The sequence below is a fragment of the Bufo bufo genome, chromosome 2 (genome assembly GCF_905171765.1).
Source record: "Bufo bufo chromosome 2, aBufBuf1.1, whole genome shotgun sequence".
In the NCBI taxonomy this organism is placed as follows: domain Eukaryota; kingdom Metazoa; phylum Chordata; class Amphibia; order Anura; family Bufonidae; genus Bufo; species Bufo bufo.
In genome coordinates this window covers 36,780,315-36,796,240 of record NC_053390.1, presented here as the reverse complement: position 1 = coordinate 36,796,240, position 15,926 = coordinate 36,780,315, and the positions used below count along the sequence as shown (strand labels likewise).

The 15,926-nt window shown below is 45.4% G+C and overlaps 1 protein-coding gene across 1 annotated transcript in view; it reads right to left on the bottom strand.

Annotated features, from left to right (window-relative positions):
* Window positions 1–15,926, bottom strand: part of TTC33 (tetratricopeptide repeat domain 33) — a 234,896-nt gene that overhangs the window by 30,349 nt on the left and 188,621 nt on the right. The window contains exon 4 of the mRNA XM_040420934.1: window positions 13,785–13,916. Within this exon, the coding sequence (XP_040276868.1) occupies window positions 13,785–13,916 (132 nt within the window). The remainder of the gene's footprint in view (window positions 1–13,784; window positions 13,917–15,926) is intronic.

Genomic DNA, 15,926 nt, shown 5'->3' with positions numbered 1-15,926 from the left:
CAAGGCGATCATCTTCCTGCCGTACACTCCCAAGCTGTTAAGTGTTGTCTCCTTCCAGCAGTCTTTACAACCTTGTCCTGGACTGAGGAGGACGGGGGTCAACTTGTCTGGATAGGGGAAGGCTGTGAGAACTCAACAAGCTGCTGAACAAGCCCTCTGAGCACATCAAAGAGGTGTCGAGGAGGAAAAGGACAGACTTTGGGCACAGAGAAAGTCAACCATGGTATGCCAATTATCTAGTGTAATTTCAAGCAGAGGTTCCTTACATGGTGCCAAATACCACATCCTGTGTGTACCGATTGGTGTCCCTGCTGCTGCTTTTTTAATTGGGCTCCATTGGCAGTCACTGAATGGAAACATTTTTGTCTAACTCATGGAGAAACCAAGCTTGCATAGAGGTGGAGGGGTGAGACATCTATTGCTTGCCACTTACAATGCTGTTCTAACATCTCTCTCGAGGCAGGTTAATCGAACCTGACAGCTTCAGTCATGTAAATGCAATCAACATCCTACCTCAATGAGGTCCTTGACTTTGTGTTGATTATAATAAACAGATTATGCTGACTGAAGCATGAGTCACCAGTATTTAATGCCAGCGATTCCATGTACAAGTCTTTCTTATTAAGAGAATCAGTTGGATGACTCGCGAAAAGTCTTCAAGAAAAAAAAAAAAAATACAACAAGTCCAGTTGCTCTGACTTATCTCAACTCAATATACCATGACCTGGATGAATGAGAACCCTACCTCAACTGTGGGCACATGGAAAAGGTGTCTGCCAATTATCTAGTCAAATTTCAAGCAGAAATCGAACAAGGTGGAGATCCCTTACGTGGTGTGTATTACCGCATCCTGTGTGTACCTACATGTAGAGCTGGCACCAGTACAGTAGAATTTCAACTGGTACCAAACATGCTCTATTATATGGTCTACATACTCTAAGGAGGTCTATGGATATATGTTACTCATATAATAAGGAAAGTATACACTGGTATCTTAAAGATATATCTTCTCGGCTCAACTACAGGCACTGGGTAATGGTGGGCAACTTATGTGAATTCGTTAGTAGGTAAGATTTTAGGTTTAATGTAGGGGTGAGTGTTGTACTCTTGCACCAGGCTGCACTCTTGCTCTGTGTAGCCCTATGCACTACAGAATCTCATATAGACACATATATATTCACCCACACGTTATTTTCAATGGGAGGAACATGGCTGTTGGTTGGTGGGGGCATTTTTGCTGCTAATACGGTGCACGTCAACTAGTTGTATATGACTTTCATTCTAAGGCTACTTTCACACTGGCGTTTTGGCTTTCCGTTTGTGAGATCCGTTCAGGGCTCTCACAAGCGGTCTAAAACGGATCAGTTATGCATTCTGAATGGAAAAGGATCCGCTCAGTTTGCCTCCGTTCCGTCTCCATTCCGCTTTGGAGACGGACACCAAAACGCTGCTTGCAGCGTTTTGGTGGTCGTCTGAAAAAACTGAGCCAAACGGATCCGTCCTGACACACAATGTAAGTCAATGGGGACGGATCCGTTTTCTATGACACAATCTGGCACAATAGAAAACGGATCCGTCCCCCCATTGACTTTCAATGGTGTTCAAGACGGATCCGTCTTGGCTATGTTAAAGATAATACAAACGGATCCGTTCTTAATGGATGCAGACGGTTGTATTATCTGAACGGATCCGTCTGTGCAGATCCATGACGGATCCGCACCAAACGCGAGTGTGAAAGTAGCCTTACCAATAAAAATTCTACCAAAAAATAAAAATAATTTTGTAGAATTTTCCCCAGACGTAACTTCTATGGCGACATATCCCAGACTGCACCTGCTCACCGTGTAAGAAATGATGCAGTGCTGCTGTAGGGGCCCCAGAAATAAACACCCTCATTCCGGCCTTTTATCTCGGTGATGCTACGCAGAGGATCCGGACACATAAATCGTCAGTGGACCTGGATTTAGTCGAAGTAAAGGGGCCCCCGCGTCAGTGGTGTCTGGTGGGAATGTTGTTACCAGGCAGCCAAGCGTAAGCTTATCAACAAAGACATTACAGGTGTGATCCGATTATTTATGGTGGTGACTGAGAACGATATATATTCTCCCAGGAGAATTCATGGCCATACGTAGGACGTACACAGAGTCCGGCTGTTATTCCGGTAACCATAGTCATCTTACAAGGGAAGTGAAGAATTCTACATGAAGGTGCTCTTCAGAGGTCACAGGGGTGTCAGTGGTGAGGATGACCATATGGAACTGCACCATACCGATGATTTTAAATGGGTATTCTGGATATGTAAAGTTATCTCCTATACCAGAATGAGAACGGGGGGGCCCATATCCCGTTGAGCCCCCCAAAATGAACAGAGTGGCCAGTTGGACATGCTCCTTGATGTTCCATCCATTTCTATGGGAGTTGTGGAGATGGTATGAGTACACTGCTTGGCTATCTCTGGAATTCCCATAGAAAGAAATGGAGTGGCCCGACCGGCCGTTTTGTTATTTTTTTGGGGGCTCCATGGGACTTTATAGTAATCTGTCGGCTGGCGTCCTACTCCCTATATCCGCTCTCCTGCAGCATTGCACCACCTGGTCTGTGGGTGGTAGGCATGTCTTTGGCTTTTCACCTCTAAAGGTTTTGCCAATCAGCCCCCTAAGGAACCATCCACCCATCCTCTTGGTTCTTGCATTTGCAAAGATGAAGTTGTTCCTGTTTGATTTGATAATGACCACATTATCCCCAGACATTGGCCTATGGCTCCGAACTGTGCCTCTCATGTACCATCTGACACTGATTCCTGCCCGCTGCCTGGGTACTGCAACCTGCTGACTTCTGCTTAACTACGCACCAACCTTTGCAAGCAGAAACTATTCAGGTGGTAGTAGCCTGGGGATCTGAGGACAGACCATACTCCCTTGCATCTCTTAGACTCCTCTCCCTGGAGCTAAGCCAAATCCGCAGACGTACCGAGACATACGGACGTCCCTGCGATGTGAGTGGCAGGAGATCTGCGCGACTGGCAACACGTGGTTTGATCTGACAGGTTTTCCTTGTGGGTCAATAGGCATCTGTGTTGTTTCTGGTAATAGCCACACACCTTCCCTCCAGGTGTTGCTTATGTGGTCATTTAACCTTCCTTATTTATAGTTGCTTCTCCCACTATGCTGTGCGGTTTATAGCTTCTGTGCCCGTGGACTGTTTGTGGTTGGATCTCGGCGGAGTTCCTGGTGCTTCCATAGCCTCTTTGAAGTTAAGTCTTTCCTTTCCCTTTTGTATTTTGTTTGGGTTCTGTGTGTTGCATTTCCCTATTGTTTGTATTAGGCTTGAAGTAGACTCCTGTTCGTCGTTCCTTTTGGAGGAACAGGTAGTCTTGTCCCTGCCATTAGTGCCAGGGTCCTATAGGGCTAGATAGGACTCTAGGTATTCCTGCATTTGAACTCGCCTACCTTTGGGGTCTGTTCATACTGGTAGTCAGTCAGGATTTTGGTTAGGGTTTTCAATAGGAGGTGTCCATCTTCCCTAGTTCTCAGGCCTGATTCCCTGTTCCCCCCTTCCGTCCTATGCTCGGTGTGGTGTTTCCCTCCCACACTGAAGCGTGACAGCGTCCAAGTGGGTCCACATATCCTATCGGCCTTGTGGAATAGCAATCATACAGGGATTATCGGGAGGGAAGTGTTCCCTCCTGTCAATCGCCTGCTCGCTAGCGGAGGAGACCAGTGCTATTACATGCAGCGATTTCCTCCACAGCGATCGTTATGCCATCACTCGTCCCTATGCTGTCTAGTTGTTTGCCGGCAGCAGATCGTGTTTAAATCTTTAGCATGCTGTGTTTGCTCGTTCATAGGGTAATCTGCAACAGTATCACACTGCCAGATGATCGCTAATGAGCTTTACTACGAACGCTCATTGGCGATTATCTGGAAGAAAACCTGCCAGTGTAATACAGCCTTTAGATCAGGGGATGTGATAGGCTAACCTAAAAAGATGCGTTTTTAGGGAGAACCTAAAACTATGGATGTTCTGAATTAACCTAATGGCTTGGGGTAGGGCATTCCAGAGAACTGGTGCAGCTCAGGAGAAGTCTTGGAGACGGGTGTGAGAGGTTTGGATTAGGGTGGATGAAAGAAGAGCATGGGTAGGATGGTAGACAGAGATGAGGGAGGAGATGTAGGGGGTGCAGCACTGTGGAGATCTTTGTGGGTGAGAATGAGAACTTCAAATTGAATCCTGTACTGTATGGGCAACCAGTGCAATGACTGGCACAAGGCGGAGGCATCTGAGTAGTGATTGGCACGGGGTACAGTTATTGGAATAGTGACTGGCACAGGGCAGAGGCATGGGAGTAGCGGCTAGACAGATAGATGAGCCTGGCTGCCATGTTCCGGATAGATCGGAGAGGAAAGAGTCTGGTAAGTGGGAGGCCAATTAGTAATGAGTTACAGTAATCCAGACAGGAATGGATCAGGACAACAATCAGAGTTTTTGTTGTTTCCAAAGTAAGAAAGGGTCAGATTCTAAAGATGTTTTTGAGGTGCAGGTGGCATGAGTGGGCAAGAGATGGAAAAGGGGGAGGTAAAGGAAAGATCAGTGTCAAACAAAACACCGAGACAGCGGGCGTGCTACCTAGGCACCATGATAGTGCCACACACTGAAAAATGGGGTTTAGGTAGGTTAGTAGATGGAGAGAACACCAGTAGTTTTTGAGAGTTTCAGCTTCAGATACAGAGAGAACATGATGTCAGAGACAGCGGACAGACAGTCACTGGTGTTCTGTAGTACAGCAGGGGTGATATCACGGGACGAAGTATATAGTTGGGTGTCATCAGCATAGAGATGGTACTGGAAACCAAATCTGTCCGACAGGGGTTGTGTAGAGAAAAAAAGAGGAGAGGACCTAGGACTGAACCGTGAGGAACCCCAACAGCAAGATGGAGAGGAGAAGTGGAGGCAGCGAACGATACACTGAAGGAGTGGTCAGTCATCAGATAAGACGCTTGTGAGTGTCCGGCCTCTTCTGTAAAGAAATCTTGTCATTAAGGGACAGAATCTGTGCTGCAGATTTAATGGAGTAGAGCTATTGATCTTTACAGCCTTATGTTCTAGATTAGATAAAAAACGTACTCTTTACGTCTGGGTTATATCATGATAATAACCTGGACCTTCTGTCTTACAAATGCTATAAACTCGTGGGTTTCACAATGAGCGTTTTCCAACAGCATGACCTTATAGATCACATTTCACCATCCAGAGGTGAACTACATCTTCAGTTGAGTAACTTTTTGGAGTGTGACCATTGCTCTAGTGGCCAAAAATTCTAAAAAAGGTCCCACAAACGGCAACCTAGGGTTCACCGTTTTGGACATTCCCTACTTGTTAGAAGGTTCCCGTGACAATAAACTAATGACAAAGAGTCCTCATGCCTGGAACCCCAGTGATCAGCTTTAATATGTGGGGAACCTGGCAGTTAGTATTCAATTTTTCTGCAGCACCCTTACAGGAAAAATGCAGCATTGCAGTGTCTCCAGAAGCTCTAGGAGCAACAAAACAGCTTGTAACCTCTCGCTCTATGGAGCTATGAGAAGTATTCCAAGGAACAGCACGTGTTGCAATTTCATAATATACCATCCCATGTACCTCCAGATTGTCCAGACTAAAGCTAGGAGTTCCCACTGATTGGGGCAACTACCACGATCAAGTGACAGCAGCACTACGAAGGCTCCATGCTCCTTTGTTCCAGGAATTGGCAGGGGTTCGCATTTGGACCTTTGAAATCAGTTATTGTGGTGGTTTCCCAATTGTCTCTGCCATGTATGAGGACAGCGTGGCTATACAAGCCATATGAACTGTGAGTTATATTGCACCAGCGTCCAGGAGCTTCAAGTTACACTTCTGAGATGGACAATTTTGGATGACTTTGGGTTGGTACCCACAAACCATGAGACACGAGAATAAATTTTATAATGGGACACTCAAAGATTCTAATCACTTTTCTAGTGACAGCTTCCATGGCCTGGACCTAAATTGGTAGATGTTGCCTGGAACTTGGTCTGTCCACCTGATGACCAGCTATAGTCTAGTGACTACTTCCCGCACTACTTCCATGAACCCAAGTAGTCTAAGCCATACGGTCAGCTATATGTGGTTCCTGATCATTTTGGCCTGGCCTGCTGACAATCTTAAGTCTATGGGAAAAGCCCAAGATTTGGCGAACATCTTACCCTTAGCGTAGTAACCTAAACAACACTTCTGCTTTTAAGAGGCTAAATCAACAGCAGCTGTGGTTTTCTGAGATGATATGAGAGTTTAATCACACAGCTTTTACTTACTTCATTATTTCTTCTGTTCCCTGTAAAATGAATCCCGTCATCGATTGATGATTCCTCACACACAAGGAAGACGCTTATCTCCGAGGAGGAGGCCTATAGCACTGGGGCGTTTATCCATGGCAAGGAAAATGACTCCTTATGGACACTGAGCATGTAGCGTAGACGCTCTATGGGTGGATGGGCACTAGATGGGATGAGTGTGCTCCTCAGCGGCAGCTATGTGCATTTCATCAATCATTTGTGTTCTTGCTGATTTTTCAAGTAAAATGAGCACCAGATGCAACCTTGCGAGGCTAACGGGCTGTCGACTATTTGAGCCATGTATATTACGACTTTTCTAGGAGATGTGAATGTCGTGTGAAATCCTGAAGACCCATCTATGGAGAATCTTGGTGTCGTACAATGAAGCTTAAATGGGTTGTCTAGCTTGGCAACATTTTTAGTAAAGTGCTCAAAATGGTGTAAAGAAGGCTAAGAATCTATACTATATTCTCATTGATCTCCCACTGTTGCCGTTCCGATGCTCTAAACTTCACACTAGCATTAAAGTGTTCCAGCAGGCTGTTCAGGCAGAGGAACAGCCCTGCCATAGTTCACCGTATCCGGGATAGCTGGATACTACCATTTCCCACAGGAGCCCATTGATTATAATGGGCCTCGGCAGGGATTTGGCCTGTTTCTGATATTTGTGCCGGGATTCAACAGGAGAAAAAATGCTGCTTGTTGAACAGAATCTCGGCACTAAAGCCAGAAACAAGCTAGATCCGATTATGGTCAACGAGGATTGGCGGTGCTCCAGCAGTTTACAGCTACTGTATGCCAGATGCAATGAACTCTGGCAGGCTGTTCCTATGCTGAACAGCCTTCCGGAACATTTTGGTGCTAGTGGTTGTCCACAGAGGTCACTGGAAAGATGACTTACCTACTTCCCGGCTCCCTGCTCCTTCGCCTCCAAGCCTGGGATGCTCTGCTGGGCTTCCTCCACATCAACATATGGTTTGACATCACCAAAGCCAATCACTGGCCATGGCGGAGATCGGATCCCCTTGCTTCATGTGACAATTTGTGACAGTGATTGGCTGCAGCGATGTCAAACTGGATGTTGACATCGAGGGAGCCAAGTAGAGCACTGCGGGCAACGAGGAGAAGGAGCCAGCACCAGGAAGTAGGTAAGTATTTTTTTTTTAAAAACAGGTCTGAACAAGAGGGAGGGTTTGCCCCCCCCCAAAATAAACATTCTTTCACAACCCCGTTAAGCATGTGAGTTTCTCAACAGCTGATGTGCTGGAGTCTGCTGGAGTACTGGCACCAGGTATGACACAGCCTCCTGCATTGAATGGAGTGCAATGCTTACTTTCTAGAAATGTGTAACGCCGCATACATATACAAATGCCCCTCCACCACGAAGGAAAACCCCACGACATGGAAGGTGGGGGCTGTTACAGATTTTGCTTTGGGCCTAGAGAGTTACTCCTCTGGCAGGAGAAGAAATAGATGAAAGGCCATTACATATCTTGTAATAAATGAGAAAGTGATGACTTTTTATCAGGCAGAGGGTATTTTCCGAATTGTTCGGGGATCTCCATAGCGCTCAGTCAACAAACACAGGTCGACAGTGACCAGCTCCACTCATGTTCTGCACATATTTGCACGTAGGATATGAGCAGACCTCGATAGCGCTCGACATGAGTTCATGAACCCAAGTTAATCAATAGCTGAAGTCTATGGACGTCGTGGAGCAGATGTCAGGATCGGAGGACTATAAATACAAGGTGGAGCACAAGCAAATATAACCCCGCAGTTAATGCACTCGCTCGTCTGCTACCACAATAGGGCAAAAATAGAATATCACTTGTCTAAAGGGACGTTCACCTGAAAATAAAAAAACTCAACAGGAAGCAGAAGTCAGTCAAGGAAAACTCCAGTCACGATTCTGGACATGTTCCTTGCAGAGGCTTGGTGCTCAGAGCTTTGCCTGGTACCGTATGGTTCCTACATTGTAGCAAGTGGTGGCTGTTACCTTCAGGACATGTTTGTCCCACGTTTTCTAGGGAATGTGTCGGCGGTATGTTAGCTACCGTTCCCTATGGCAGCATATAAGATATGGTGGTTAGGCTATGCTCACACTTGTACTATACTGGATTGAGTTGGACCAAAAGGTACCCCTAATGCCCACCAGACTCCACTTCCTTACAATGGTGTCCATCGCTTTAATGGGAAGAATAATGAAGCAAAGCCTCCAATGTAAATGCGACCAGAGCGTACAAGGGGCATTTCCATCTTATAAAGCGGTGGTATATCGCTCACTTTATGGTCTGACCAATGATGCCCACTGAGGTGGTAGTGCTGGTCCCCACTAGACTCCACCACCATTTCAATCTCAGGATAGGGTTGGATCTCCACTGACCGAAAAGTGACAGCATTAACCTAATGTACTTGTTTCCATGGTCTACAAAGGACTACGACCTTGAGATCAGTGTATGGTGGTATCAAACAATACTTCACCAAAGTACCTGCTTAATTTAAGCCCTTTACTGTATTTTCATGAGCATGACCACAAATATGACTGACTGGTGGATCACCCCATGCTGCTAGTGCCTCCTACTCTGCCTCAGACCCTATAGCCTTGACACTATTTTAAAGGGATGAGGACTACATCCCTGGCTGACATCTGTATGGTAGCATGCCATTTTTATAAGATGGGAAACACCCCTTTAATTGTCTTCACTCTGAGGAACTTGCTGACAGAACTGCAGGTCCAGAGCAGAACGTCCCCCCGGCTGCCCGGCTCATCGCTATATAGGTATATGCCATGAAACATCCTGATGATACAAGCATCAGTTCAACTCACTGTTTGTGATTTTTTTTTTTTGGAGCCTGCACTAAACATATAATTTAAATATACTACTACACCCATCATCCACAGACTAAAAGCCAAAAGAAGAAACAAACCTCGCACACATGTCTCAGCTATTGGGGAAAACCCGGCTTGACTTCCTCTTTGCTTGTTCTCGAGTGACCACAGGGAAACTTCAGATATACAGCAAACCGCATGAAGTCCCGTATGTACAGGTAGCAGAATGGGGAACGGAAATTCACGCTATTAGTAAGGGGGAAATGATTCTGGGCCTTAAGAACAGGCTGATTGTACAGATAGCCCAGGGATGTCTCCGATGACATCATCAGAAAACTTTAATCCACTGATTAAAGGTTGGAGACCACTGCTAACCACAGTTCAGCTCCATCATTCTGTCGGACGTGGCTTGCCAAGGTTTGGAAATAGGCTGCAGGAGAATTTTTCTTTACATAAACCATGCCCCTTTATATAGGCCTGTGAACCTTTAGTAGAACACATGAACATGCCCCAGATCCCTCACAAAACCTGCCCAGACCCCAAACTCCCCAACAAACTTTGTGCAGACCCTAAATTCAAAACCTAAACACTGAAGAGAGCCCCATTAAGTTTTTTCAGACCCTTGACCCCCATAATGTTTCAGCCAGACCTGAGATCAGAACTACAGTGCCTGGCCGTACGTGACAGACCCTCCACCGCTAGAGAGAATGTCCCACCATGGAGGCTACTGTATGTAGTCTACTGCGGCATGAGTCTGAAGATGCAGCATCTAGAGAAGGTTTGTGAAGGGCTCCCTTCTGGGACATTTTGGCGGTACATGGGAGATTTCACAACCTTTCCAGAAGTCCGGGAGCCATCTGCTGTTTCCAGGAGCCTCACAGATGTTTGAAGAGATATGGAAACTATGGCTACCACCTAACAGTAGTGCTAAGCAGTGATGGCCAGTTCGCAGTGTTCGCCAGCGAACACATGCGGGCTGCCATCTTGACTCACAAGTCCGGTGATGCACAGGTAAGCCCTTACCTGTGCCGGGAGCCGGTGTGAAACAAATGCGGTCACCGGGAGCAGGCAGTTCCGAAAACAGCCCGATGAAGGCCCCCGGCGGCTGTTCTCGGAACTGCATGCTCCCGGTGAACGCATTTGATTTCAGACCGGCTCGCGGCACAGGCAAAGGTAAGGGCTCAGCTGTGCATCGCCGGACTTGTGAGTCAAGATGGCAGCCCGCATGTGTTTGCTGGCGAACAATGCGAACTGACCATCACTGGTGCTAAGTGTGTCCTCTGAGCTCCCGCAATACATTGCTCTCTGAAAACAGGAGTCCAGAAGAATTCTGAATTTACCTTTTAGTATGAAAAGCTAATAAAACATCATGTAATAAAAAAAGAGGAAGAAGAGAAACAAAGCAATTTACTAAATGACTCAACTTTTTTATGCAGAAACTAAAATATTGTAAAATGTCATTGAAGAGTGGAGTAATCATTTAAAGGGGTTGTGCCCCAAAAAATATTCAACTTTTTTGAAACTAGCCTCTGGATTTGAATACTTTTGTAACTGCATGTACCGTAATTAAAAATTCGGTATAGCCACTGATATATTCAACAAAATGTATCTGTATAGCGCCACCTGCTGTTTGCTCTTTTCCTTAGTTCTTGTCCACCTTACTAAGGTGGTCGCACATGCCCAGGTTAAATCTTCAACTGCCACCAGCCATATCTTCTGTTAGAAGCTGTGGCAGTTACAGGGAGAGAGCTGCAGCAGAAAGGACACACTCCCTGAGAAAGGACACACTCCCTGAGAAAGGACTCGCCCCCTGAGTTGGCAGCCTGAAATAAATCGAGCAGAACAATTGCAGCAATAAATGGGGAGATCTCTGGCTCCATGTCAGGTACAGGACTGGTTCTAGCTTTATTTGAAGGAGATTCTCATGTACTATATAATTTCCATTTTTCACAACATTCAGGGCATAACCCCTTTAAGGGGTTCTCCGCTTTGGAAAATCACTTTTTATTAGGAGGAATAACGATCACACTATGTCCCACTGCAGGGATCCCCAGTGATTAGCTGTGATTATGGGAAAACCAGGTAACAAGAGTTCAGTTTCCCTGCAGCGCCACCACAGGAGGTATGCAGCATTACACACGTTGTATATGTAATGCCCTAATATAGCAGGTCCTCCAGAGCAAGAGACGCTCTTTGTAGCCATAGGTTACTCTGCTCCTGAATAGAGGACTCTTAACTAAGAGCACATCATTACCCCCAGATTGCCCCTCCAGAGTGCCAGACACAGATGCCCACTGACAGTGTCACCCAGCCCCAGAACATGCACCTACTTTCTGCACTACATCTGATGCAATGACCAATCACCACACGTCATATGATGATGATGATGACGTCATCACCTACTAAGCTGTAGAGGGTCTTGTGCAGCTGCATTATATGCCCCATGGATACGGCAGACCTGATAGAGATGTTATACCTGCATGGGCTAGCTATGAAAGGGTTAAGGACTTGCTTCTGTCTTGCAGTCATGTTCTTCCACAAAACTTTCTACAAATTGCTAAATATACAAAGGTCGTGAAGACAATTACTTGCTTGGTGAAAGCTAATGCGAGATAGTCAACTTAGCAGAAGATGGGGCTGGCATTACGTATACATTAAGCTGTTCTACCGAGCCATTAAAGGCTTGGAAACCCGGCCAGGCTTTATTCTACAGCAGCATTACCATCTACAACAGCAGCAAATCCACCTTGCGATAAATGCATCATAAGACTCCGAGCTCTAGACATGGGTGCGGAGCGGCGCGGGTGCAGGATCTCACCCTAGCGGAGCAGAAGTGACCAGAAGTGGAGCGTCTACCACCTCCAGCCAGGTCCACTGATTTAGATGCAGCACACAACAACATCTATTAAATCATCCTCTCTTACTGAAGAGGAATATATGTAACAATCGTTTTATTGCAGGACATTACAGTCTACGGCATTGGACAAAGTCTTTCCATCTCTTCTCCATTAAGGGCACCTCCAGTGATTCACTTAAATACCTCTTAATACCTTAAAATATAGACAATGACAATGTCCTGTTCGGGTGTGGGAGGGAGGGAAACACCACACCAAACATAGGAGGGAAAGGGGTGAGGGAAGAAGGCTTGGAAACTAGGGAAAGGAGATGGACACCTCCTAGTAAAACCCTGTTCAAAGTCCTGACTAACTACCAGTATGAACAGACCCCAGAGGTTGGCAAGTTCATACAGTGGATACCTAGTGTCCTAACTCACCCTATAGGACCCTGGTACTAATGTCAGGACTGAGACAACCTGTTCCTCCAAAAGGAAGGACGAACAGGAGTCTACCTCAGGCCTTAATACAAATGACAGGGAAATGCAACACACAAAATAACCCAAACAAAATACAAAAGGGAAAGAAAACACTTAACTTCAAAAGGCTATGGCAGCACCAGGAACTCAGTTGAGATCCACACACCAGCTATCCACAACTCAAACTGAAGCTATAAACCGCATAGCATGGTGGGAGAAACAACAATAAATAGAAAAGGTTAAATGACCCAAATAGCCACACCTGGGGAAAGAAGGTGCGGCAAGCACCAGAAAGATGTCATTTGATCCAAACGGAAAACATGTCAGATCAAACACTATGTTGCCAGTCTCACCGATCTCCTGCCACCTGTTGCGGGAACGTCCGTGACAGACAAGCTGTGTGTGAGTGTACAGAGGGCCTCGCTAGATAACAAAGTCCTGTGATTACTGCAGCCTCTGCGCCGATTTCAGCAGGCAGTCTCTGTTCAATTTTCTCATTTTTTTATTTTTTTACTGTACTAGAGGAGCATGACCATATGAGTCTACTAAACAGAGGGGAAACTAACAGGCTAGTAGACAAAGTGTCCGGGACTGGGCTGCAGGAAAATCTCATTCTCTGGCAGTATTTATGTGTTAAACTTCCTAATAAACATATTATTTTAAAAGATCTAATTTTAAGTAGATGACAAGGCCCCCCCACAATCACATTAATAGGGGCCCTGTGCCCCCCCTTCCCTCCCATATCTCAGAAGTCATAGAAAAAGAGAGCAGATTGGACAGCTCCGGCAGATAGCACTCTCCATTAGAGTGTCCTCTACTTGGATGGGAGTAACAGTTGAGTGCACTCGCTCCACTGTCTCTATGAATCCCAGTACATGTTTATGATAAGTGTCTCTCTGCTTCTCCTTCCATTTTCCTAATGGTGGACACACGACTCCAATGGTGGACACACGACTCCAATGGTGAACACACGACTCCAGTTCTGGTGTTCTGACCAGTCGTCCACTAATAAGTCCAAACAAGTCAGTGCAACATGGAGAGAAAGTGTCTTGTACAGCAGAAAAAGCTCTCTGTGATCTATGGAGCTACATATACTGAATGGTAATCACCGAGAAACACAGACGCGTTCTGGAACATGAAGGACCACAGGCTGCAGAATACATTGAAAAGTCACAACAAGAGGAACATAGAGAGGCGATGTAATGTAAAGCAATGACATCTACACAGTTACCGCAGTGAATTTAGATAAAATAAATGTAACCGCCTCGTTGTTCATCTTTTCACTCACCATCGCTATTTCTCCTATACCCAGCTGTGCCCGTCCCAGAGTCTGCCAGCCTTCCACAAACTTTGGGTTCCTGCTGACTGCGGTTTCTGCTGCTTGTACGGCTGGAAACATCTCCTGAAGACACAGAAGAGACTGAAAAAGAAAATAGAAAAACAGATGTAAAAGGGGCCACAGTAATCACAAGTCCATCATATCTGTGCAGAACAAGACGGCCACTAGAGGGAGCAAACTGCAGATTTACTTCAACAGGAGTTGTACCTGTCGGCCTCCAGCTTGCTCCCCCTAGTGGTGGTCTTGTGCTGTGGAAATTCCTGCATTTACATCTGTTCACCTATAGCATAACGATGTGACATCTTTTTCGAGGTGAGAACCCTGCGGCATTTCTAAACTGATGCGTAGGAAGTGGATGATATGACATGGGACATTACAGTTGGCACACAAGTTACATTACTGATCATCTGGGAATTTCCTAGAACAGTAAATTACTCGAATCACGTGTGCTGGGCACACACTCTGCTTGCTGTGAACCATCCATTTATAACAGATTGCAGAATGATATTTGGTGAAGCTTACAAACAAGTGATTTAATGCGGGGAGGCTGAACAGTGATGTCAAAACCACAGAGAAGAACTTCAGAGGCCTGATAATAACTCTGGGAACCTGCCAGAAACAAACAGAAAACTTCCCTTTCCTCCCCTCTGCCTAAAATATCACTTAAAGGGGATTTCCAGTTTTATATAAATGGAGCTCAATCTTTGTATAAATGAAAAGCCTGGACTCCAGACTGATACATTGTAACAAACTAGCAGAGTTGTATCCAGTCTAGACAATGCTCTGTGAGCTAAACAGCCCGGACTCCAGACTGATACATTGTAACAAACCAGCAGAGTTGTATCCAGTCTAGACAATGCTCTGTGAGCTAAACAGCCCGGACTCCAGACTGATACATTGTAACAAACTAGCAGAGTTGTATCCAGTCTAGACAATGCTCTGTGAGCTAAACAGCCCGGACTCCAGACTGATACATTGTAACAAACCAGTACAGTTGTATCCAGTGTAGACAATGCTCTGTGAGCTAAACAGCCCGGACTCCAGACTGATACATTGTAACAAACTAGCACAGTTGTATCCAGTCTAGACAATGCTCTGTGAGCTAAACAGCCCGGACTCCAGACTGATACATTGTAACAAACTAGTACAGTTGTATCCAGTCTAGACAATGCTCTGTGAGCTAAACAGCCCGGACTACAGACTGATACATTGTAACAAACTAGTACAGTTGTATCCAGTCTAGACAATGCTCTGTGAGCTAAACAGCCCGGACTCCAGACTGATACATTGTAACAAACTAGTACAGTTGTATCCAGTCTAGACAATGCTCTGTGAGCTAAACAGCCCGGATTCCAGACTGATACATTGTAACAAACTAGCACAGTTGTATCCGGTCTAGACAATGCTCTGTGAGCTAACAGCCCGGACTCCAGACTGATACATTGTAACAAACTAGCAGAGTTGTATCCAGTCTAGACAATGCTCTGTGAGCTAAACAGCCCGGACTCCAGACTGATACATTGTAACAAACTAGCAGAGTTGTATCCAGTCTAGACAATGCTCTGTGAGCTAAACAGCCCGGACTCCAGACTGATACATTGTAACAAACTAGCAGAGTTGTATCCAGTAGTAGAGAACTACTGCAAAGAGCTTCAGATTTAAAATCCACTCTGCAGGTTAATGTACGGTGCAGCTTTTAAAATAAAAATAAAAATCTAAAAATCTAATCCCTTTTGCTGGCACTGTAAAACGCTGCAGATCTGCCGCATGCAAATCCACGGTCGCCAATCCACAGCATATCCGTCCCATGTTAAAGAACCCTTAGGGTATGTTCACACTGCTGTATTGGCCCACTTCAAAATTAGGAGCAGAATCTGCATCAAAATTCAGTAAAAAAAAACAACTAAAATTTAAAAAACTCTTCGTCCATTCGTCACACAAAAATAAAATGCAACAACACTATGAAGATAATTTGTATCGCCGCGTCCAAGAATGTCAGGTCTACTAAAAATAAAATTTTACTTATTTCACCCAAAACAACAACAACAGTGAAATTGCAATTTTGCTTTTTATTTCAACCCACTAATTATT